Source organism: Sciurus vulgaris (assembly GCF_902686455.1).
Source record: "Sciurus vulgaris genome assembly, chromosome: 6".
NCBI lineage: Eukaryota > Metazoa > Chordata > Mammalia > Rodentia > Sciuridae > Sciurus > Sciurus vulgaris.
In genome coordinates this window covers 49,145,347-49,172,328 of record NC_136466.1, presented here as the reverse complement: position 1 = coordinate 49,172,328, position 26,982 = coordinate 49,145,347, and the positions used below count along the sequence as shown (strand labels likewise).

At 35.7% G+C, this 26,982-nt stretch overlaps 1 protein-coding gene and 1 pseudogene across 6 annotated transcripts in view; both read right to left on the bottom strand.

The window, feature by feature from the left end:
- DMXL1 (Dmx like 1) overlaps positions 1–26,982 on the bottom strand; it is a 183,729-nt gene that overhangs the window by 65,312 nt on the left and 91,435 nt on the right. For 4 of the 5 annotated variants that reach the window (XM_079145662.1, XM_079145658.1, XM_079145659.1 and 1 more), the window contains 3 exons: positions 5,765–5,892; positions 4,978–5,226; positions 4,520–4,633 (listed from right to left, as the gene is read on the bottom strand). In XM_079145662.1, coding sequence (XP_079001788.1) covers positions 4,520–4,633; positions 4,978–5,226; positions 5,765–5,892 — 491 coding nt within the window. The remainder of the gene's footprint in view (positions 1–4,519; positions 4,634–4,977; positions 5,227–5,764; positions 5,893–26,982) is intronic. The other variant, XM_079145660.1, reaches the window with a different exon arrangement.
- LOC306664674 (fibronectin type 3 and ankyrin repeat domains 1 protein-like) lies at positions 11,645–14,755 on the bottom strand (annotated as a pseudogene). The gene has a single exon. The product of its transcript is annotated as a fibronectin type 3 and ankyrin repeat domains 1 protein-like (transcript).

Here is a 26,982-nt window from a genome sequence, read left to right as displayed (position 1 = left end):
TTATTTTTATGCAAGTTTTACAGGAAAAAGAAAAATGTAGATTTTCATATATATTTATCATAAATAATACAATGCCAAAAATATAGATTAAAATGCCTTTAGAATACCTGTCATTAGCAACTTCATGATTAAAAAAAACTTATGCTATGCTTATTGCAAATAAAATATTCATTTTATTTTTCATTCTTCAATTTGGAGACAAAAAATTATTACTATAAATTTATAAGATAAAGACATTTTATAATTATTTTAATTGCAATCACAAAATGCAATAAATATTGTACAAATAAAAGAAAAATATTTCGTTTTGCTTTATAGTGTGCAATAAAAAGCAAAAGGATGGATTTCTAACTGTTACCAGAAAAAGAATACATTTTTTTGAGAATTTCTATTTGCTTAGACAATTCTCTACTTTATAAATTATCCATACTGACAAACTGACTTAGAACTCCATGAACATACCACCTGAAGTACAGATTAGTTAGAAAATCTAGTTCTTCTTTAATATGTGATTTAGAATTCACAAGATTAAAAATTAAAATGATTTATGTATACTGAATTTTTCATTAAGAATTCCATTCTGCTAAGCTAAGCTACTTCTTGTAAAATATCATTTATAATTTTGTTAAATTACAAAGTTTGTGTTTAAATATTATATCTCTAAAATAATTAGTGCATTAAGTCATATGACAGACACATAAAGAAAAAAATAATTCATGAGACCATTATTGCAAAGAAAATAAGAATTTATACTGGAAGGGAAAAACAAATGCTGACTTTCAAATTCTTCTATTAGTAACTAAGTTTTTGAAAACACTTTTTAGAAAACAGATGCTTAGGGGTTCTAAACAAGTAGTTCATCTTCAATATACAATACTTTGATACTAACAGGGTTTTTAGGAAAATGAAATATTCCAGATTTGTCAGTTTTTTTAATTTGATAAAATTTAAAAGCTAAAAATTTTACATGCTAATTTTGATCAAATTCAGACCACTTTTCTAAATACATTATTTCATTCCCTTGGTCAACAATGTGTATCAATTACTATTTAATGCAATAAGACCCTTAGGATATCATGATTATATTTTGTAGTAATCCAAACATGCAGGGCTGCTTACCTATAATGTAAAGTTTATCAAGCTGCAGGGTTGTGTCGGTGTACTTCCAGAAAGTAATAATGCCTTCAAAAACTGAGATTTCAGAATTTTACTTCATATTGAAAATCACCATTGCTAGTCTTTATCTTGTTTGATTTTCAGCCATCATATTTTCTTTCTCTGGTTTTTAGTGGATCTGCCTCACAAGACTGCTGCTTCTAATTGCCATTACTACTCTCACTATCTGCGGTCTCCCTTATCACCCTATTCCCTCTCACTCTCTCCCCACCCCTTTCTCTTGCTCTTCTAGCTCCTTTTCAAAGTAGATCAGTTTTTGGAACCAACAATCCTTTTAGGCTTCATCCTTTAGTGCGTATACATGTTACTTTCTGGTAAATAAAAGATGAATCACATTGTTCATCTTTTCTTTAAGTGTTCCTACAGTTACATGCATGATGGCTTGTATTTAAAATAGTTTCTGGGTTCTCAAAGACAGATGAATACTATATAACCTGGATATGACTACATTCAGCCTTACCACTAAGTAGACATGTCTTAAATATTCTATATTATTTGGTTATCATGTCTCCAAACAAGATGTTAAACAGATACAAATAATTTCTGGTCACTTGATATTTTTTATTATTTGAGATTCAGTTAATGGTATGATATAACTTATGAAAGTTCTTAAAATGGTATTTGAAAAATACCATTTATTAACGATATTTTTGCCTACAATTAACAAATAAATCTGAGTGGTAAACAATGACCAACCTGGACTTTAAGTAAGATTTTTTCACATATCTCTGTATGGCAGAAATGGGTGAAACTGAGACCTGATGGCTAGTTAATAAGAATGTATTTTTCTTTCTTTTTCTTCTTACACACACGTGGACATTCCTTAGCAAGAATTTATCTCCTTTTAACATTTCACATTAACAAGATTAGAGTCTTAAATAATTTTTTAGACCCTGTAAAAAAAGATCCCCAATTAATTTACCAATTATTTAATACTAAACTCAATAGATCCATGAATCTTACTCCTGTAGAATGTGAAAGTTTTTCTTGAATTCAAACTTTTAAAGTATGTAGTCCAAGGTGAATTACTTATGAAGTTAGTTTTATTTTTTTCCTTCTAATTGATGCAAAAAAAGGAAAGAAAGCACAGGAAATAACTGTTTTAAAAACTAGAAAAGAGATGTGGAAATTAAAAATTTTAATATACAACAGTAAATTTAATAAATGCCTGCATTTGAAAATGCCAAATTTGCATCTGAAATTTTAAAGTTCTTAAGGAGGACAGGTAGAAGAAAATAAGTTTAACTTAGGGTAAAGGGTATAAACCCAAGAGAGAAAACAATGATTAGAGGAGGAAGGAAAGTATGGTAGACAGATAAATAGCAGGCAAGATTCTATGAAATTTGAGGACTCATTTAACCTTGTATATTTAGTAGCTAAGAGGAGCCCAAAGTGAATTAGACCCTGAATTTATTCAAGGATGTTAGAGGCCATGGCAGTAAAGATTACAAATTATCCTCTGATGTTATTTGTCCTATTGCACAAGCACTATTTTGTAATTACCTCATATACTTAGAAGAGATCCAATGTGAAGTCCATGCCATGCTTAATAAAAATAACTTTAGTTCTTAAACACTAAAGTTCTTTTAACAGAGAAGTCAAGTACTCTATTCCAATGAGGCAATGACAAACTACTTCTACTTCTAAAGCAGGAGTTGTCAAATTACAACCTATTTTTGTAAAATGAGATTTTTTGGGGGGACGGAAGTATGTAAACTCATTTGTTTACATACTTTCTAGGGCTACTTTTGTGCTGCCAGGACAGAAAACAATTGGGGACATCAAAGGGTCCATTTACTGAAAAAATGTTGGTTGACCTTTGCTCTAATTTACAAAATAAATATTCTTTAAGTTTTAACCATAAGGGACAGAATCCTTGCTTGGTTTGGTGGTATGGGGTTGTTTGTTTATTTACTTTATTTATTTGTTTTTGGTAGGAGAAGAAAAGAAACCTGAATTAGAAGAAAATGCTAGGTAACTGGGGAGTAGGGGGACCAGTTTCAATTAAGAGGATAAAGTAGAACCTTGGCTACCAGACTTTTTTGTTGTATAATGAGGTGGACCACTATTTAGTGGAAACTGCTTTTGGAAAGCACAATGAATGCCAACAATGCTATTAATAATTATTTAATATTTTAACAAGATAACTACTTTTCTTTCTTTTAATATAGCTTCATTCAAACAATATTTAGCAGCTGGGTTAAGGGACACACACACCTGTAATCCCAGTTCCTTGGGAGACTGATGCATGAAGATCATAAGTTCTAGGTCAGCCTTAGCAACTTAGTGAGACCCTGTCTTAAAATAAATTAATAAAAGGTTGGGGATGTAGCTCAGTGATAGAGTACTTGCCTAGCAAGCATGAGGTGCTAGGTTTAACCCCAAGTACCACCAAATTATGAGGGTGGGAAGGGGGGAGGGAATGAAATAATTTATCAATCTTGGTGTAGATTTTGGCAATAATTTATTCTTAAGCAATGAAGACAACCAAATTCTCAAATGTCTGGCTTTTGAACACATAAATATCCAAGCCCACAAATACACATAGGTACATGTATATGTTGAATGTAGATGGTAGAAAAGAAGTATGTTGAAACTCATAAAGAGATAAATAACCTTTCTGAACTTCTCAAATGTGTGTGTAGGGCTTAGATTTTGAAAAGCATTTAAAACTTTAATTTATTCAATGCTAGTATAGGATGAATCAGGCTTCCAGAACTATGTATGAATCCATACTATTCCCTATAATCTTCATAATTGGAAAATCGAGATTATTACCTATGGGTCAATAAATGACAAAAACAAAAAGTCAAAAAGCATTATGAAGATTCTTTTCAAATTGAGAATTTGTTGTTTTCAATATTTAAATAAATGTAGTATGTACAATTTTAACATTAGTGATGAAAAGGGAATACAATTATTTAAAATATTTACTTTTCATGGTATTATAAACACTTAGAAATCCAAAGCCCTAATGGCAAGAACTATAATATGCAAATCATAAAAGCAGCCTCATTTAGAATGTTTTTCCCAGTCATTTCAAGCCATAGCCTGATTTCCCATGATTAGCACTGACTTTGTTTTATTTTTACACATTTAAAAATGTTAAAATCTAAGGGATAGAAAATATCCAAAATGGAGAATTTGAAAGCAGAATAGCAGTAACAGTTTTGCAAAATGCTAATCATCATTTTAAATCAAAAATATGGCTTGATTAAAGGAAATTTCTCAATTTTCCACAAATACCAAACAAAATTAAACTGTCCCACTCTACACCAACCCCTCTAAAACAACACAAAGCAAGCTGAATTGTAAAAGCCTATTTCTAAAGCTAATATCTTGCCTGCAAGACTGGGAGGGCTATGAGAACTGATGGCTGAAAGAGCTTTGGAAAAGCCCACACATTCCATGGAGAATACCACTACCTGGTGGGGACTAGGCACAGCAAAGTGCCTTCCTGCCAAAGAAAGAAGAGAGAATCTGTATATAGGATAGAGCAAAAATGAATGTTACAGTATATTTCAAAACAAATCAAGTTTCAATAATAAAAGACAATAAAATTACATTTGATAATTCTAAATCACTGGTGCAGAAATATCTTAAAGTCTGAAAATGACACCAGAGAGCTTTAATTCATTTTCACCATAAAATTATTTGTTCATGGTTTAAGAAAATGATAGTTAAGAAGAGTTGTCTGAGTAAATTAAAATGTAATTACATTTGACACAGTTACCATTTTGATGAATAAATAAAACTTCAGTTAAAAAAAAAAAAAGAAAGAAAGAAAGACTAAAAACTCACCACGTAAAGCTTTTGAGTGCACCTGTTCTTTGCTGGGAACACGTGCACCTCCACCAAATACAGCAGACCACATTTTTTCATTTAGAGGATGGGCGACAATCCGAAATAGTTCATTACTAGAATGTGTTGCCAGGCCATGAATGAAGAGGCTAAGATACACTGCTGTGAGGATCTCACAGAGCAAGATTGTAAGTCCTGACTGGGCTTCCTCGCCCGAAGAATTCAAAAGTCTAATTAGACAAGTTATTCCTAAAAACAAAAAACAAACATAGCTGCCACTGATGATAAAATTTTAAATTAAAAATTAACTGTATTTTTTCTAATTTTTGAAAAAATATACCAAAGCAGGATTCAATATTTTGTTCACTAGATTCTTAACCAGTAAAGGTTATTATAGTTAATAAACAAATGTTGGGCTATTCTACTTAAAACACCTAAAATCTGCAGTCTTGACTCAAATACCAGAGATAAAATTTCAATGGCATAAATGTTTATGAGAAGAGCAAAATTATTTTAAAAATAAAACAAAGTACTTGAGTTATTTCAGTAAAATGATCAAGGAAATATTAATGTTAAGTAATTTGAGAATATGTAATGAGTGGTGAATGATAAACTGTTGTCAGTTCTAGCAATATTTAACAAAGATTATCATATGGCAAAACAACCCAAATTTTCTCTTTAGTAATCTAAGATTTAAAAAGGCTAAGAAAAAAAAGATCCATTGACACACTTTAAAAAAAAAAAATAAGGCTAAGAAAAAACTCATTTGTATACAAATTATTTATACCTGGCCATTGAGATGGCAATGTATTGGGAGTTACAGCTTCATCTAAGCTTGCTGTTCTCAAAGAATGTCGATGGGGAAGCAGTACTGTCTGATACACCATTCCAGTAAACTGGTTTGTTTGAAATGAACTAAGAAAAGAAAACAACATTTAAATCTATAATGAATTACATATGTAATATTTCCTAGTTTTAGATTTAATTTCTACGTTAACTTATATACAAATATTTGTTCATTTATTATATTGCTATACCATAGAAGTAGTATACTCTTTTTTAAAAAATATACTTTTTAGTTGTAGATAGACACAATACCTTTATTTATTTATTTTTTATGTAGTGCTAAGGATTGAATCCAGGGCCTCACATGTGCTAGGCAAGCACTCAACCACTGAGCTACAATCCCAGCCCCAGTAGTGTACTCTTTACTATTATATTAAAGCAAAGTATTGGGCTGTATTGGCGGGGGGATGTAACTAAGTGGTGGAGTGCTTGCCTTGTTCATGTGAGATCCTATTCAATTCCTAGCACTGCAAAAACAAACAAAAAGATCCTAAAATAAACTATCCTTTAAAGTGTAAATATACATTTTCTAAATCATTTGACAGGTTTAAAATATATTTATTTAATAAAAAACAAAATAGAAACAAATGAAAAGACTAGATCACAGTGGAACACAAGGAGCAAATCTATCTGCATAACTTTAAAACAAGGTTTTCTGATTGAAAATAAAATGAATTTAGATTCAATTTCATATTTAATAGTTAGCCTAACCCCCATTAAGCAATGAACCAGGTACTAGGTATATAATGAAAAATAGTTTCTGTCCTCATGAAACTTACATTCTTGTGAGGAAAAGAGACACCAATAATTTTGTTATATTGTTCTTAAAGATGAAACAGCATTATGAAGGCAAAAGAGAGGAGTATGTCATACATCTGGGAATGCAGGTTAAGCTTCCTTAAGTATGACACTTTAAGAGTAAGTAAATAGATAAATGAACAAAATAACTTCAGTTTGGCATGAACAATGAAATAATTGTGGCAGAAAGTGGCACAAAGAATGTGTAAAAATGTCAGAAACTGGCACTTATACATTAAATAAATATGACATTTAAACAGCAAGTTATTGGCTAGAATCTGCTCAGATTGACAAATTTCAGTAGTCATTATATTTTGATACATTTGTACATAGTTTCTCTGGCTTTACTTTCCAGTTTCAAGATGACAGTAGGACAACAAAAGTCTGCCATCCCCTGCTATAGTAAGCCCATGGAAACAACAGGATGATTAAAAATATGTAGATATTCAATATCAAGAAATGAACTTTTAGAAAACCAGGGTCAAAGAAATTCAGTTGAAGTCATCTTGGGAACATATAACCAGAGTTATATGTTCTACATATGTAGAATTCATACACATAATATGAACAGACATAAAACTAAAATCAAGGAAGGCTGTGATATCATGTGAGATATAAACTCACCAAAAAAACCTTCACTTGCAAAAGCCTACTTTTCAGAACATTAAGAAAAGTATGTTATACTCAAAGAGGCTTTTAAAAAATTATATAATTAGAAGCAATTATTAAAATCAGTAAGAAAGTAAAAGGGAACACATACATGGCAGAATAGGAAACTCCTGATTTTCCTTCTAACCACAGAAACACCAAATAAGCACCTATGGATAGAACAATTCCCCTTGAGAGAAAGTCAGAAACCAGTTGAGAGACTTCCAACCACTGGGCAACTCAAAAAATCTCCATATCAAATGTGTAGGGAAAGCCAAGGCACACTCATGTGTGGAACTTACTCTGGGCACTGCAGCATAAATTGGGAAAGGAATTCCCAACACCAACTATTCTCGTGTGGAAAGGAGAGTCTAGACCTCATATACAATGCTATAACCCTATGGATTCCCACAGTTTCTTAATTCATCAACTATGGGAACAGGAGAGAACTAGACACACAAGATCTCTCTAGACCCCAGAAAAATAATTAGTGTTTTATTCAGGTACAAAAGCCATACCTGGGACTTCACCCTCCTAAGAGCAGTGCAGAGAAAGGGATTGTCCCTCTCCACCTTTCTTTCACAAGAATTTACAAAACACCCCTGCAGCATCTACTTAAAAACAAAACAAAAACAAAAACAAAAAAACAAAATACAGTATTGGGGATTGGACCCAAGGGTACTCTAGCACAGAGCATAGATATCCCCAGTCCTTTTTATTTTTTATTTTGAGAGGGGATCTCACTAAGTTGCCTAGGCTGGCCTGAAACTTGGAATCCTACTGCTTCAGACACTGGGATTACAGGCATGTGCCACTGTGCCTGACTACTTTCTGCTTTTAATTGACTTGCACTGAGGAGCTGAAGAAATAATTATTAACCCACTGCTAGTCTAGGAGAAGTCTATATACACACCAAGTGCCTCAACTCTCATAATATCCACTTAAAGAACTGCATTCTACATCTTCAGTTCTGGAAGCAGAAGGGAATATAATACACATATCTCTATAGACTACAGGAAAAGTGGTATTTTTTTTTTTTTAATATGGGTGTGTAAGCACCTTCAGGAACTTCATGCCTCTGGAGCAATGCAGAGAAGCTTACAACAAAGCAACATCTTGTTTCTTTCCCAAAGGAAATTTGGTATACACATTGAAAAAATAAAACAAACAAACAAAAAGAACAAAAGGACTTCATTCTAAACTTGGTAGATCTGGGATTAGAAGGAACTAGACATATAATAGTATCCCTTGACTGCAGAACAAGGAGCTAGTTTTTAGAGGAGTCCAAGCACTTCCTGGGGCTACACAACCTAGGAGCAGAACAGAAAAGGCCAGGAAAAAGAGGCTCTAATTTTCTTTCTGGAAGAGACATATAGTACACAATTGCGGGGGTTAGTTAATTCATGGCCTGGATTCTAGCTAACTTTGCATGGGGTACTAAAAAAGGAAAACAGACTAGGTAGGCTTCTGGTAGGTGGTACCAAAGCTTAGCTATTACAGAAGACCTCTCCCATGGTTCATGCCAGAGATACATCCAGGTCTACTTGCTTTCTGCAATGAGTATGGTCATGCACCAAGTACTACAACTTTCACACTGCCCACCTAAGGGGTTGTCTCTTTAACAACCTAGCCCTTGAAGTCAAGAGGCCTGGCAATCCTGAGTAGCTCAAGACCACAGAAAACCAACAGGTAGTCACATAATGGGTCTACTTTCAGCAGTTAAACGTCTAGGATCAGAAGGCCTAACTAGATCAGAAGGTGAATATAGGCACCTGCCACAGATCTTGTCCCCATCTTAATGCAAAGAAAGAGAGAGACAGATAACCATACTGTGAAGACAGAACTGTCACACAATACTGAACCTTCCTACACACCAGCTAAAACCTCTGGCAACTATTATATCACTTTCAGAATACCAACAAGACATGGCACGTCCTCAGCTCCAGGATGCCTCCAATAACCTCTGTTTGGACAAACACAGCAACTTGAGCGGGATCTTAAAATCTCTGACCAAGCAGATTGGTAAAATCCTCTCCTGCATGAGGCCAGGATACCAAGATGGTATTGCAACATGAAATGCAAAGAAAGAATGACAGAGATTCAAGGAAAATGAACAACTAACTGGAATAAAGTAATTTTTTGATTTATGCAATAAAGAATTAAAAATAAATAATTAAAAATAGATTTAAAAAATTTACACTGTAAAGAAAGAAATGCAAAAGGAAACTGAAAACTTAAACGAATAGAAACTATTAAAAAGCACAAAGAGAAATCACAGACATGAAAAATATTATATCTGAACTGAAAAATTAAATACAAGGGTTCAACATGAGACTAGGATCAAGCAAAAGAAGGATTAGTGAACTTGAAAGCAAATCATTGGAAATTATCCAAACTGGGGAACAAAAGAAAAGGGGGGTGGCAAAAATAGCTTAAGAGACTTCTGGGATACTACCAAGTGTAACATTATTAACATTCCAGAAGGAGGAGAAGGAGGAAAGGAGACAGAAACCACTTTTGAAGAAATAATGGCTGAAAATATAACATATAAAAATCAGAAGCATTTCTACATGCCAAGAGGGAATGGAAAAAGAAAACAAGAAAGCAAATCATTCATAACAGCAACAAGTACATAGAAATAAACTTAATCAGAGAGGTGAAAGATCTCTGTAATGAAAACTATAAAACACTGAAGAAATGTGATGAGAACACAAAAAAATGGAAAGACACCCCGTTTGTGCACTGAAAGAACTATTAAAATGTCCATAATAATCAAAGGGATCTAAATATTCAATATAACTCATATCAAAATACCAAAATGATATTCACCATAGACAAAGAAAAAAGAGACTGTACAGAGTCACAAAAAACTTCAAGTAACCAAAATAATTTTAAGCAAAAAAGAACAAAACCAAATATATTACAATATTTGACTTCAAAATATACTGTAGCCAGGTGAGGTGGTAGGCACTTACAGTACTGATTAATTGGGAAGCTGAAATGGGAGGATGTTTGACTGGGAAAGTGGTAGGGAATACATGTGTGAAAATATCACAGTGAATCCCATTATTCTATACAATAATGTATTAATAAATTAATTATGGACAGGGGGGTATAGCTCAGTGGTAGAGCATATTGACTTAGCATGCATGAAGCCCTGGGTTCAATCTGTAGCATGGCGAATACAAACACATACACACCCCAAAAGTATAATAACCAAAACAGCATGGTAGAGGCATAAGAGTTGATAAGCAGACCAAAGGGAAAAAATGGAGAACTTAGACAAATGCACCAAGTTCACATGCTGGGGAAAGAAGAATCTCTAATAAATTGTAATGGAAAAACTAAATGTATACATGCAGAAGGATGAAACTGGATCCTCCTGTCTCTTGTAATATACAAAAAGCAACTCAAAATGAACTAAAGACTTAAATGTACAAACATACTGCTATGAAACACTAGAACAGGCAGATGTTTCAGGGCATTAGTCTGAGCAAAGATTTTTGGATAAGACCGCAAAAGCACAGGCAAGAAAAGCAAAAACAGATGAACACGATTATATCAAACAAAAAAGCTTTGACACGGCAAAGAATACAATCAATAGGGTAAAGACAAAACCTGAATAATGGAAGAAAATATCTGCAAATTATTCTTCTGACAAAGGACTTATATCCAGAATATGAGGAACTCAGCAGGAAAAGCAAAAAACAAAACAAAACAAAAACTAAATAATCCAATTATGAAATGGGGAAATGATCTCAACAGACATTTCTCAAAAAAAGATGCCCAAAAATATATATATTTGAAAATGCTTATTATTGGTCACCAGGGAAATACAAATCAAAACTACAATTAGATATTATGTCACCCCAGTTAGAATGACTATTATCCCAAGACAAAAAATGACAAATGCTGGTGACAATGTGGATAAAGAAGAACTCTATTGATACACTGTGGTTGTAAACATAAATTGGTACAGTCATTATGGAAAACTGTATTGAGGTTCCTCAAAAAATTAAAAATTAGAACTACTATATAATTCAGCAATCCCATATATACTGGATATATATCCAAAGAAAAAGAAATTTGTACATTAAAGAGAGATCTGTACTCTGATGTTTACTGCAGCACCAATCATCACTGCTAAGATGAAATCAAACAAGGTGTCCATCAGTGGATGAATGGATTAAGAAAATGTGGTATGTGCACTTAATGTAATAACTGTTCATTCATAAAAAGAAAGAAATCCTGTCATTTGGGGTACCATGAATGAACCCTGAGGACATTATGTCAAGTGAAATAAAGCAAATACACAGAAAGGCAAATATCATCGCATGTTCTCTCTTGTATGTGGAAGTTAAAAGAGCTGATTTTGTAGAAGCAGAGAGTGGAATGGTGGTTACCAGAGGCTAGAAAAGGATACAGGGAAGTACAGGGAAAGGCTGTTTAATCGGTACAAAATTTCAGTCAGGTAGAAGGAATAAGTTCTAGTGTTCCCCCTACTCCCAGGTAAAAAGATATATTCAATGTGTGAATAGCTAGTTGTCTATTAAAAAAAAAAATTCTGTGATTCTTCAACTAACTAAATAAATATATAGCCCTCAAGGACACAGAATATCATGTACAGTTCAAAAGTCACTTTTTGTTTTATTTTGCTTGAATTTCACAGGCAGGTGCTCTGATCAGTGGACACAGGACTTCTTTGGCAGTTTTTTTCCTCTTTCTTCTAATAAGGAGATTACAATTTTGTCTGTCAAATACTCTGGCCATTTCTAGGACCCCTTTGCCACACTCATTTTTTACACTTGTATCTCCCTTTTGTCAAGAAGTAACTCAACCAACTGTTCATGATTATTTAACATGGCCACCACGAGTGGTGTCTTTCCATCTTTGTCCCTCACATTCACATCAGTTCCGGCCTCAATGAGGAGTGAGGCCACCTTCTGGCTGCCCGATACCATGAAGACTCTCATGAGCAGCATCCACCCTGAACCAGTGTCCACCCTGAACCAGCGTCCACAATGTCCACCTCACAGTCATCCTTTATCATCCAGTTGATCACAGTGCAGTGGCCTCCATCTGCAGCCCACTGCAGAGTTGTACAGCCTCCCAGGTCTCCAGCCTCCCAAGAAGCCCCATGTCTACAGAGGTATTTCACAACATCCAGGTGTCTCTGTAACACACAAGCATGAGGCTCTCCTTGCCATTGCCACTCTTCAGATTCACATCTGTACAATTAGAAACTAAGATTTTCACAAGTCTGGTATATCCTTTCTAGGCAGCAACCATCAGAGCAGTAAAGCCAAACTTATTGGGATCATCAACTTTGACAAGGCTTCTTTCAAGTACCTGAACAAGCAAATTTTCATCATTCACATTGACAGCTCAATGAGAGAGCTCATTGCTAATGAGTTCTCCATTAAGTGTGCATTTTGGGGTCTTCTTCCTTGATAAAGAATCCAAGCCACTTTTCCTGAGGTCCTTGCCATTTCACCTTCTTTTCCAGATCCCAGTATAACTCAAGGCTCTGATGAGTCACTGTGCCCACAACAGGTGGATGAGGCTTTGAGGATGACATGATTTTCTGGTGTTCACCTGCAGTTCCAGTGTTCATTAGCACAGTAGGGTGACTAAAGCCAATAACTTATTATATATTTCAAAATAGCAACAAGCTCTCTTGTAGCTTTGAATCTTCCCCCCAAAAAGAAATGATAAATGTGTGAAGTCAAAGATATGCCATGTGCTGATTTGATCACCACACACATTGTATAATACCAAAATATCACACTGTACTGCACAAATATGTACAATTATTATATGGAAATTTCAAAAAAATTTTTTTAAAACAGTGAGAGGGATCTCATGAAACTAGAAGAGATATCTGTGGAAGAAAGGAAAGGGTCAAGGAGTGGGAGGAGTGGAGAGATAAGAGGTACTGAGGAGTGTAAATGATCCAATTATATTGTTATATCACGTGCATGTATGAATATGTAACCACCAATCCCATTAGGTATAATTATAATGCACCAATAAATTAAAGATTTTAAAAATGTATGACAGATCTTATGAATAAAAAAGGAATTTCTAAAACATTAACATTGCCTAGATAAAAGACAAGACATTGCTGAAAAATCAATCAGTGTCTGGGAAATTAAGCTAAGATTTGCTCTGAAAAATACACAAAGAAAAATAACATGAAAGTTAAAAGAGGAGATCCAAGATGGTGGACTAGAGGGAGGCTGCGTTCCTTGTACTCCGTAACTCCGGTTTCAAGCAGAGGCTATCTGTTTTGGTGAGGCAGTTTTTGCTGCTTATCAATCCCCTGCTGTTTACCCCATTTGTCTACTGTGATCACCTGCAGTCTGCCAGCATATCGATGCTTTTGAGTGCAGATTGTTCACTGTCAGGCGCCTATCATCCGCCATTTGCCTGCCTCTTCCTCTCCATCGTTTGCCTTACAACTATCCATCACCCACCGCAAGAGGTTTACCTCCCGAACATCTGACAACAGTCAGCAAACTGATTGCCAACTGCCCGTGGAGCACCAGCTACCTGCTGCTGCCCGGAAGTTCACTGTTACAGTACCTGCAAGTTTGACTACACGTGGCTGCTGCCATTTTGAGACAACAGCCAGGCCCCGTAGGTTCCCTGGCCGGACTGACTGAGCCCCATCTCCAAGATCCCTCAGCCCAACTGATCACTCCCTACCTCTGGGGCCCTCACATCAACTGACAGCTCCCTGCTGCCAGGACCCCCAGACCAACTGATTGCGCCCTATCACCAGGACCCCAACCAACCGACTGTACCTGGCCTCCAGGAACCCTGCCTGACCAACCATACCCCGCCTCCAGGACCTCCAGCTGACCACATCCACAACCCGAGCTACAGCTCCCCATTTGCCAACACATTTGGAAGCCAGAGTGGCCATTTGGATAATCCTGGAGGCGTAGCTCTGATCTTTAGGTGGGGCAAATCCCATCCTGAGATGCCTGCTAGAGACTTGAAGCTCATTGGCAGGTACCGCTCATGCATCAGGCTACTGAAGACTGGGAGGTTTCATTAATATATGACTGTTATACTGTAGATTTTCTTTTTTCTCCTTATTGAACAATTTTAAGTTTTATTTCTTTGCTTTTCTTGCTCTCTTTTCCTTTTGTTTACCTGTTCTCTCAGAGTCTCTTTCTCCCTTATAGCATGCTAATATCCAATTTCTTTTGATTATACTCTCACCCCTTCTATTGTCTAGAACTTCTGTATATTCTTTTCTTATCCATTAATAGCTACATCCTACATCCCTCTGCATCCTCCTTGTCCTGCAGACCTTATTGCAAATCTGTTTGTTATACTGAAGATAATAACTGAACTCATTCTGTTTATTATGACAATATTGTTAATGTCCTCATAGGGGCTATTTGGTCTAGGATTGCATACTGTCTAAATTGGGCACTGCTAATACTGATCTCCCCTTAAAGAAAAGGTTTAGGAAACCTATAGGGCCTATAGGGGGGAATCTGTAATACCCCAGATCTGCACTGCTAGAGGGGAAGATACATGAACAACATGAAAAAACCAGGGAAGAAAATGATTCAAACAAATCTAGATTCTATATTAAAAGAATACAATGACAGTTGTTAGAAGAAATGTCAGAAAAGGACTTCACATTGTACATGATTAAGATGATTCGTGAAGCAGAGGATGAGATAAGAGAGCATATGCAGGCAATGAATGATAATACCAATAAGCTGAAAGAGCAACTTCAGGAAGCAAAAGATTATTTCAACAAAGAGATAGAGAGTCTCAAAAAAAACCAAACGGAAATCCTTGAAATGAAGGAAACAATATCCCCAGCACCACAAAAATAAAAAAAAAACAAAAAAAAAACCAAGATAAATGAATAAATAAACCGAATAAAAAACTCAATGGATAAGTATCACCAAAAGACTAGACCACTTAGAAGACAGATCCTCAGACAATGAAGACAAAATATTTAATCTTGAAAATAAAGTTGCCCAAACAGAGAAAATGGTAAGAAATCATGAACACAATCTCCAAGAACTGTGGGACATCATGAAAAGACCAAATTTAAGAATTATTGGGATTGAAGAAGGCACAGAGTTACAAACCAAAGGAATGAACAACCTATTCAATGAAATAATATCAGAAAATTTCCCAAATCTAAAGAATGAAATGGAAAATCAAATACAAGAGGCTTACAGAACATCAAATACACAAAATCACAACAGAGCCACACCAAGGCACATCATAATGAAAATGCCTCGGGTGGTTGGTGGGAGGAGGAGGCACACAATGAGTTTCTTGGACTCCTAGTGACCGCACTGGAATACTGGGTGGCTGTCTGGAGGAAGAGGCGTGTGGTGGGTCTCTGGGACTCAGAGCAATTGTACGGGGCCCCAGGTGGCTGCTCAGAGGAGGGGCCGCATAGCCAGGCGATTAGGAGCAGAGCAGGGTCCCAGGATCTAGGACGCTTCTGGGTGGAAGAGCCGCACAGAGACAGGCTTAGGGGTGGAGCGAATGTTCCAGGACTGCGGGCAGATTCTCTGAGGAGGGGCAGCCTAAGGAGATTCATCTGCGAAGGGTGAGGCTCCCAGGCCCAGGAGGTAGGGCCGGGCCCCTGGGAACTTTGCAGAGGAAGGCAGTCCAGCCCAGGCGGTAGCTGCAAATTGAGGGGAACCTCTAGGAGGGAACTGACCAGCGAGACCTCCCCACAGGGTAAGTCTTCCCTGCCAGGTGAGGTTTCCCCACAAGGACGGTAAAACCAGAGACTCAGGCCCAAACAGGCCTTGCCTCAGCCCGCAGCCTAGGTCCCCTTTGGATGACCATTGGTCAACAAGTGGAGGCACCTCTGCCCACTAGCAGGGATTATACCCCACCTGAAGGCCACCACTCCTAGAGAGGCAGCTTCTTCGTGGAGCACCGCATTATCAACTTCCTCCAAGACTTCAGCCTACTGAAGGCTAAGGGAGGATATATATAGAAATCTTCAGGGACATTGTAAGTCAATAGAGGAAATCTGCAATATCTCAGCGGTCCACTGATACCTGAACAATATGAGAAAACAAGGAAAGAAAATGCTGAAAACAAATCTAGATGTTACATCAATAAAACCCAATGACAGCATAGCAGAAGAAATGACAGAAAAGGAGTTCAGAATGTACATAATTAAAATGATCAGAGAAGCAAAGGATGATGAAAGAGCAAATGCACGCACTGAATGATGAGATGAAAAAGCAAATGCAGGCATTGAATGATCGCACCAATCGACAAAACAGCAAATACAGGAAGCAAAAGATCATTTCAATAAAGAGTTAGAGATATTGAAAAAAAAAAACCAAACAGAAATCCTTGACATGAAGGGAACAATAAACCAAATTAAGAACTCCATAGAAAGCATATCCAGTAGGACAGAACACCTGGAAGACAGACCCTCAGACATTGAAGACAAAATATTTAACCTTGAAAACAAAGTTGACCAAACAGAGAAGATGGTAAGAAATCATGAATAGAATCTATAAGAACTATGGGATATCATGAAAAGGCCAAATTTAAGAATTATTGGGATTGAGGAAGGCCTAGAGAAACAAGCCAAAGGAATGAACAATCTATTCAATGAAATAATTTCAGAAAATTTCCCAAATCTGAAGAATGAAATTGAAAATCAAGTTCAAGAGGCTCATAGGACTCCAAATACACAAAATTACAACAGACCCACACCAAGGCACATTATAATGAAAAAACCTAACATACAAAATAAAGACAGAATTTTAAAAGCCGCGAGAGAAAAGAACCAAATTACATTCGGGGGAAACCAATACGGATTTCCGTAGAGTTTTCAATCCAGACCCTAAAAGCTAGAAGGACCTGGAACAACATTTTTCAAGCCCTGAAAGAAAATGGATGCCAACCAAGAATCTTATACCCACCAAAACTTACCTTCAAATTTGACAATGAAATAAAATCCTTCCATGATAAACAAAAGCTAAAAGAATTTACAAAAAGAAAGCCAGCATTACAGAACAATCTCAGCAAAATATTCCATGAGGAAGACATGAAAAACAAATAAGCAAATCAACAAAGGGAGGAATTATCCTAAAGGAATTGTCAAATAAAGGAGGAAACAAGTTGTATCAAACAAATAAATAAATAAAATTTTAAAAATGAACCAAATGACCGGGAAACCAAATCATATCTCTATAATAACCCTGAATGTTAATGGCCTGAATTCATCAATCAAAAGACATAGACTGGCAGATTGGATTAAAAAGAAAGATCCAACAATATGTTGCCTGCAAGAGACTCACCTCATAGAAAAAGATACCCATAGACTAAAGGTGAAAGGATGGGGAAAAAACATACTATGCACATGGACTCAGCAAAAAAGCTGGAGTATCCATCCTCATTTCCAATAATGTGGACTTCAAGCCAAAGTTAGTCAGAAGGGATAAAGAAGGTCATTTCATACTGCTTAAGAGAAGCATAAATCAGCAAGATATAGCAATCATAAACATCTATTCCCCAAACAGTGGCTCATCCATGTATGTCACACAAATCCTTCTCAATTTCAGAAACCAAATAGACCATAACACAATAATACTAGGTGATTTTAACACGCCTCTCTCACTACTAGACAGATCTTCCAGACAAAAATTGAACAAAGAAACCATAGATCGCAATAACATAATCAACAATTTAGACGTAACAGACATTTATAGAATACACCATCCACCCAAGAGCGAATACACTTTCTTCTCAGCAGCACATGGATCCTTCTCTAAAATAGACCATATATTATGCCACAAAGCTAATGTTAGCAAATACAAGAAGATAGACACTACCATGTATTCTATCAGATCATAATGGATTGAAGTTAGAAATAAATGAAAGAGTAAAACACAGAAACTATTCCAACATCTGGAGATTAAACAATATGCTATTATATGATGAATGGATAACAGAAGATATTAGGAAGGAAATTAAAAGATTCTTAGAGGTAAATGAGAACAAAGAAACATATCAAAATCTCTGGGACACTATGAAAGCAGTACTTAGAGGGAAATTTATTTCATGGAGCGCATTTAATAAAAGAAGTAAAACTCAACAAATAAACGACCTAACACTACAGCTCAAAGCCCTAGAAAAAGAAGAACAGAACAGCACCAAAAGTAGTAGAAGACAGGAAATAGTTAAACTCAGAGCTGAAATCAATGAAATTGAAACAAAAGAAACAATACAAAAAATTGACAAAATAGTTGGTTCTTCGAAAAAATAAACAAAATTGATAAACCTTTAGCCACACTAACAAAGAGAAGACGAGAGAAAACCCAAATCACTAAAATTTAGGATGAACAAGGAAATATCACAACAGACAGGATTGAAATACAAAACATAATTAGAAGCTATTATGAAAATCTATACTCCAAAAAAATAGAAAATTTCGAAGACATCAACAGGTTTGTAGAGACATATGAATTGACTAAACTGAACGAGGAGGACATAAACAATTTAAATAGACCAATTTCAAGTACTGAAATAGAAGAGGTCATCAAAAGCCTACCAACAAAGAAAAGTCCGGGACCAGATGGGTTCTCAGCCGAGTTCTACAAAACCTTTAAAGAAGAGCTCATTCCAATACTTCTCAAAGTATTCCATAAAATAGAAGAGGAGGGAACCCTCCCAAATTCATTCTATGAAGCCAATATCACACTGATACCTAAACCAGACAGACTCATCAAGGAAAGAAAATTTCAGACCAATATCCTTAATGAACATCCACACAAAAATTCTCAACAAAATTTTAGCAAATTGCATACAAAAACATATTAAAAAGATAGTGCACCATGATCAAGTGGGTTTCATCCCAGGGATGCAAGGTTGGTTCAACATCAGGAAATCAATAAACGTAATTCACCATATTAATAGACTTAAAGTCAAGAATCACATGATTATTTCGATAGATGCAGAAAAAGCATTCGATAAAATACAGCACCCCTTCATGCTCAAAACACTAGAAAAAATAGGGATAGTGGGAACATTCCTTAACATTGTAAAGGCCATTTATGCTAAGCCCACGGCTAATATCATTCTAAATGGTGAAAAACTGAAAGCATTCTCCCTAAAAACTGGAACAAGGCAGGGATGCCCTCTTTCACCACTTCTATTCAACATTGTTCTTGAGACTCTGGCCAGAGCAATTAGACAAACCAAAGAAATTAAAGGGATACGAAACGGAAAAGAAGAACTGAAACTATCCCTGTTCGCTGATGACATGATTATATATTTAGAGGAACCTGGAAATTCCACCAGAAAACTCTTAGAACTCACAAGTGCATTCAGTAAAGTAGCAGGTTACAAGATCAATGCATTTTTATACATAAGTGATGAATCTTCAGAAAGAGAAATTAGGAAAACGACCCCATTCACAATAGCCTCGAAAAAAATAAAATAGTTGGGAATCAATCTCACAAAAGAGGTGAAAGACCTCTACAATGAGAACTATACAACACTAAAGAAAGAAATTAAAGAACACCTTAGAAGATGGAAAGATCTTCTATGTTCTTGGATAGGAAGAATTAATATTGTCAAAATGGCCATACTACCTAAAGTGCTATACAAATTCAATGCAACTCCAATTAAAATCCCAATGACGTACCTTACAGAAATAGAGCAAGCAATTATGAAATTCATCTAGAAGAATAAGAAACCCAGAATAGCTAAAGCAATCCTTAGCAGGAAGAGTGAAACAAGGGGTATTGGAATACCAGATCTTCAACTCTACTACAAAGCAATAGTAACAAAAACGGCATGGTATTGGTACCAAAATAGAAAGGTAGATCAATGGTACAGAATAGAGGACACGGACACAAACCCAAATAAATACAATTTTCTCATACTAGACAAAGGCGCCAAAAATATGCAATGGGGAAAAGATAGCCTCTTCAACAAATGGTGCTGGGAGAATTGGAAATCCATATGCAACAGAATGAAACTAAACCCATATCTCTCACCATGCACGAAACTAAACTCCAAATGGATTAAGGACCTCGGAATCAGACCAGAGACCCTGCAGATTACAGAAGAAAAAGTAGGTCCAGATCTTCAACATGTCGGCCTAGGACCAGACTTCCTTAACATGACTCCCATAGCACAAGAAATGAAAGCAAGAATCAATAACTGGGATAGATTCAAACTAAAAAGCTTTCTCTCAGCAAAGGAAACTATCAGCAATGTGAAGAAAGAGCCTACAGAGTGGGAGAATATCTTTGCCAATCATACTTCAGATAGAGCACTAATCTCCAGAATCTATAAAGAACTCAAAAAACTCTACTCCAAGAGTTCAAATAATCCAGTCGACAAATGGGCTAAGGAAATGAGTAGACACTTCACAGAAGAAGATCTACAAGCAATCAACAAACATATCTAAAAATGTTCAGCATCTCTAGTAATAAGAGAAATGCAAATCAAAATCACCCTAAGATTCCATCTCACCCTAATTAGAATGGCGATTATCAAGCATACGAGCAACAACAGGTGTTGGCGAGGATGTGGGGAGAAAGGTACACTCATACATTGCTGGTGGGGCTGCAAATTAGTGCATCCACTCTGGAAAGCAGTGTGGAGATTCCTTAGAAAACTTGGAATGGACCCTCCAGTTGACCCAGCTATCCCACTCCTTGGCCTATACCCAAAGGACTTAAAATCAGCATACTACAGAGATACAGCCATATCAATGTTCATAGCTGTTCAATTCACAATAGCCAGACTGTGGAACCAACCTAGATGTCCTTCAATTGATGAGTGGATAAAGAAAATGTGGTATATATATACAATGGAATATTACTCAGCCATAAAGAATGATAAAATTATGGCATTTGCAGGCAAATGGATGAAATTGGAGAATATCATGCTAAGTGAGATAAGCCAATCTCAAAAAGCCAAAGGACGAATGATATCGCTAATAAGTGGAGGATGACACATAATGGGGGGGAGGGAAGGGTTAGTGTTAGGGTTAGAGTTAGGGTTAGGGAGGGGGGAAGTATGGACGAAGGAAGTACTGTATAGAGGGAAAAGAGGGGTGGGAGGGGTGGGGGGAAGGGAAAAAATAACAGAATGAATCAAACAACATTGTTCTATGTAAATTTATGATTACACAAATGGTATGCCTTTATGCCATGTACAAACAGAGAAACAACATGTATCCCATTTGTTTACAATAAAAAAAAATTAAAAGAAAAAAAAAAAAGAAAATGCCTAACATTCAAAATAAAGATAGGATTTTGAAGGCCGTGAGAGAAAAGCATCAGATTACATATAGGGGGAAACCAATACGGATATCAGCAGACTTCTCAACCCAGACTCTAAAAGCTAGAACAACATATTTCAAGCTCTGAAAGAACATGGTTGCCAATCAAGAATCCTATACCCAGCAAAACTAACTTTCAGATTTGAAGATGAAATAAAATCCTTCCACAATAAACAAAAGTTAAAAGAATTTACAAATAGAAAGCCTATACTACAGAATGTTCTCAACAAAATATTCCATGACGAGGAAATGAAAAACAGCAATGTAGGTCAGCAAAGGGAGGAACTACCTTAGAGAAAAATACACTCAAAGGGGAAACCAAGCCAACTTAAAAACCAAAAATAAGCCAAATGACTGGGAATACAAATCATATCTCAATAATAACCCTGAACATTAACAGCCTAAACTCATCAATCAAAAGACACTGGCAGAATGGATTAAAAAGAAAGACCCAACAATATGCTGCCTGCAAGAGACTCATCTCATAGAAAAAGACATCCATAGACTAAAGGTGAAAGGATGGGAAAAAAATCTACCACACGCAAAAAAGTGGGGGTTTCCCACCATTTGACCCAGCTATCCCACTCCTCGGCCTATACCCAAAGGACTTAAAATCAGCATACTACAGAGATACAGCCACATCAATGCTCATAGCTGCTCAATTCACCATAGCCAGATCGTGGAACCAACCTAGATGCCCTTCAGTTGATGAATGGATAAAGAAACTGTGGCATATATATACAATGGAATATTACTCCACCATGAAGAATGATAAAACTATGGCCTTTGCAGGCAAATGGATGAAATTGGAGGATATCATGCTAAGTGAGATAAGCCAATCTCAAAAAACTAAAGGATGAATGATCTCGCTGATAAGCGGATGAGGACATATAATGGGGGATAGGAGGGGTTAGCGTTAGAGTTAGGGTTAGGTTTAGGGTTAGGGATAAGGAGGGTGGTAAGAATGGAGGAAGGAAGGACTGTATAGAGGGAAAAGAGGGGTGGGAGGGGTTGGGGGGAAGGGAAAAAAATAACAATGAATCAAACAATATTGCCCTATGTAAATTTATGATTTTGAATTAAATAAATAAAAAGAATAAAAAAAAAAGCGGGGGTTTCCATCCTTATATCACATAAAGTGGACTTCAAGCCAAAGTTAGTCAGAAGAAATAAAGAAGGACATTTCATACTTCTTAAGGGAACCATAAATCAGGAAGACATAACAATAGTAAGTATTTATTCCCCAAACAATGGTGCATCCCTGTACATCAAACAAATCCTTCTCAATTTCAGGAATCACATAGAGCACAACACAATAATTCTGGGTGACTTTAACACACCACTGTCACCACTAGATCGATCTTCCAAACAAAAATTGAACAAAAAACCACAGAACTCAATAACACAATCAATAACCTAGACTTAACAGACATATATAGAATATTTCATCCATCAATGAAAGAATTCACTTTCTTCTCAGCAGCATATGGAACCTTCTTGAAAAAAGACCATATGTTATGCCACAAAGCAGCCCGTAGGAAATACAAAAAAATAGAGATACTGCCTTGTATTCTATCAGATCATAATGGACTGAGAGTAGAAATCAGTGACAAAATAAAAAACAGAAATTGCTCCAACATCTGGAGACTAAATAATATGCTAATAAATGAAACATTGATAACACCAGGGAGAAGATAAAAAAATTCTTAGAGGTCAATGAGAACGACAATACAACATATCAAAATCTCTAGGACACTAAGAAAGCAATACTAAGAGGAAAATTCATTGCATGGAGTGCATTCTAGAAAAGAATGAAAAGTCAACAACTAAATGACCTAACATTACAGCTCAAAGCCCTAGGAAAAGAAGAACAGAATATCAGCAAAAGTAGTAGAAGGCAGGAAATAATTAAAATCAAAGCTGAAATCAATGAAATTGAAACAAAAGAAACAATTCAAAAATTGACAAACAAAAAGTTGGTTCTTCGCAAAAGTAAACAAAATAGACAAATCCTTAGCCACACTAACAAAGAGAAGGAGAGAAAAAAACCAAAATTACTAAAATTTGTGATGAAAAAGGAAATATCACGAGAGACACCACTGACATACGTAACATAATGAGAAGCTACTTCGAAAATCTGTATTCCAACAAAATAGAAACTACCAAAGACATTGACAAATTTCTAGAGACATATGATCCTCCCAACTGAACCAGGAGGACATACGCAATTTAAACAGATCAATATCAAGCAATGAAATAGAAGAAGCCATTAAAAACCTACCATCCTCTTCTTTAAAGGTTTTGTAGAACTCGGCTGAGAACCCATCTGGTCCCGGACTTTTCTTTGTTGGTAGGCTTTTGATGACTTCTTCTATTTCATTACTTGAAATTGATTTATTTAAGTTGTGTATGTCCTCCTTGTCAGTTTAGGTAATTCGTATGTCTCTAGAAACTTGTTGATGTCTTTGAGGTTTTCTGTTTTGTTGGAGTATAGATTTTCAAAATAGCTTCTAATTATGTTTTGTATTTCACTCGTGTCTGTTGTGATATTCCCTTGTTCATTCCGAATTTTGGTAATTTGAGTTTTCTCCCTCTTTCTCTTTGTTAGTGTGGCTAAGGGTCTATCAATTTTGTTTATTTTTTTCAAAGAACCAACTATTTATTTTGTTAATTTTTCCGATGGTTTCTTTTGTTTCAATTTCGTTGATTTCGGCTCTGATTTTAACTATTTCCTGTCTTCTACTACTTTTGGTGTTGGTCTGCTCTTCTTTTTCTAGGGCTTTGAGCTGTAGTGTTAAGTCGTTTACTTGTTGATTTCTACTTCTTTTGTTGAATGCACCCCATGAAATAAATCTTCCTCTAAGTACTGCTTTCATAGTGTCCCAGAGATTTTGATATGATGTGTGTTTGTTCTCATTTACTTCTAAGAATTTTTTTATTTCCCTCCTGATGTCTTCTGTTATCCATTTATCATATAATAGTGTATTATTTAATCTCCAGGTATTGGAGAAGTTTCTGTTTTTTATTCTGTCATTTATTTCTAATTTCAATCCATTATGATCTGATAGAGTACAAGGTAGTATCTCTATCTTCTTGTATTTGCTAACAGTAGTTTTGTGGCATAAAACATGGTCTATTTTAGAGAAGGATCCATGTGTCTATTTTAGAGAAGGATCCGTGGTCTATTTTAGAGAAGAAAGTGTATTCACTCTTTGTTGGATGGTATAGTCCATATATGTCGATTAAGTCTAAATTGTTGATTGTGTTATTGAGATCTATGGTTTCTTTATTCAATTTTTGTTTGGAAGATCTATCCAGTGGTGAGAGAGTTGTGTTAAAATCGCCTAGTATTATTGTGTTGTGGTCTATTAATTAATATTGTCAAAATGGCCATACTACCTAAAGTGCTATACAGATTCAATGCAATTCCAATTAAAATCCCAGTGATGTACCTTACAGAAATAGAGCAAGCAATCATGTAATTCATCTGGAAGAATAAGAAAACCAGAATAGCTAAAGCAATCCTTAGCAGGAAGAGTGAAGCAGGGGGTATGCCAACACCAGAACTTCAACTATAATACAAAGCAATAGTATCAAAAACGGCATGGTATTGGCACCAAAATAGACAGGTAGATCAATGGTACAGAATAGAGGACACAGACACAAACCCAAATAAATACAATTTTCTCATTCTAGACAAAGGTGCCAAAAATGTGCAATGGAGAAAAGATAGCCTCTTCAACAAATGGTGCTGGGAGAATTGGAAATCCATATGCAACAGAATGAAATTAAACCCCTATCTCTCACCGTGCACAAAACTCAACTCAAAATGGATCAAGGACCTCGTAATCAGACCAGAGTCCCTGCATCTCATAAAAGAAAAAGTTGGTTCAAATCTTCAACATGTTGGCTTAAGATCAGACTTCCTTAACAGGACTCCCATAGCACAAGAAATAAAATCAAGAATCAATAAGTGGGATAGATTCAAACTAAAAAGCTTTCTCTCAGCAAAGGAAACTATCAGCAAGGTGAAGAGAGAACCTACAGAGTGGGAGAAAATCTTTGCCACTCATACTTCAGATAGAGCACTAATTTCCAGAATCTATAAAGAACTCAAAAAACTCTACACCAAGAATACAAATAATCCAGTCAACAAATGGGCTAAGTAAATGAACAGACGCTTCACAGAAGATCTACAAGCAATCAATAGATATAGGAAAAAATGTTCAAAGTCTCTAGTAATAAGAGAAATGCAAATCAAAACTACCCTAAGATTCCATCTCACCCCAGTTAGAATGGCGATTATCAAGAATACAAGCAACAATAGGTGTTGGCGAGGATGTGGGGAAAAAGGTACACTCATACATTGCTGGTGGGGCTGCAAATTAGTGCATCCACTCTGGAAAGCAGTGTGGAGATTCCTTAGAAATCTTGGAATGGAACCAGAATTTGACCCAGCTATCCCACTCCTCGGCCTATACCCAAAGGACTTAAAATCAGCATACTACAGAGATACAGCCACATGGATGTTCATAGCTGCTCAATTCACAATAGCCAGATTGTGGAACCAACCTAGATGTCCTTCAATTGATGAATGGATAAAGAAACTGTGATATATATATATATATATATATACACACACACACACACAATGGAATATTACTCAGCCATAAAGAATAATAAAATTATGGCATTTGCGGGCAAATGGATGAAACTGGAGAATATCATGCTAAGTGAGATAAGCCAATTTCAAAAAACCAAAGGACGAATGAACTCGCTGATAAGTGGATGATGAAACATAATGGGGGTTGGGAGGGGGGCAAGAATGGAGGAAGGAGGGACTGTATAGAGGGAAAAGAGGGATGGGAGGGGTGGGGGGAAGCAAAAAATAACAGAATGAATCAAATACCATTACCCTATGTGAATGTATGATTACACAAATGGTATGCCTTTACTTCATGTACAAACAGAAACAATATGTATCCCATTTGTTTACAATAAAAATAAATTAAAAAAAAAGAAAGTTAAAAGAAAAACAAGATGAATCCGCAAGTTCTATTAACATTAAAAAAAAAAATACAGAAGACAGGTAAAACCAGAAAAAATAAAGTCAAAGTATTTCAAAAAACTGAAGATAGACACAGAAAGACCCAACATAGTGTCAAACACTTTAAAACCTAGATATATTATGTTGCAATTTTAGAATATGAGAAAAATCCTAAACATCAATTTTCATGTGTAATTTTTATTAATTACAAGTTAATCCTTCCTTTTTCTGTGCTCCTTGGGCTTTTTACTATGAAATTGTAGTATTTATCATTCAAGTACCAAGTCATGATACAAATGATTTCTCAGTTTACATATTTGTCTTTGACTAGACTGACCTTAAAGATGTC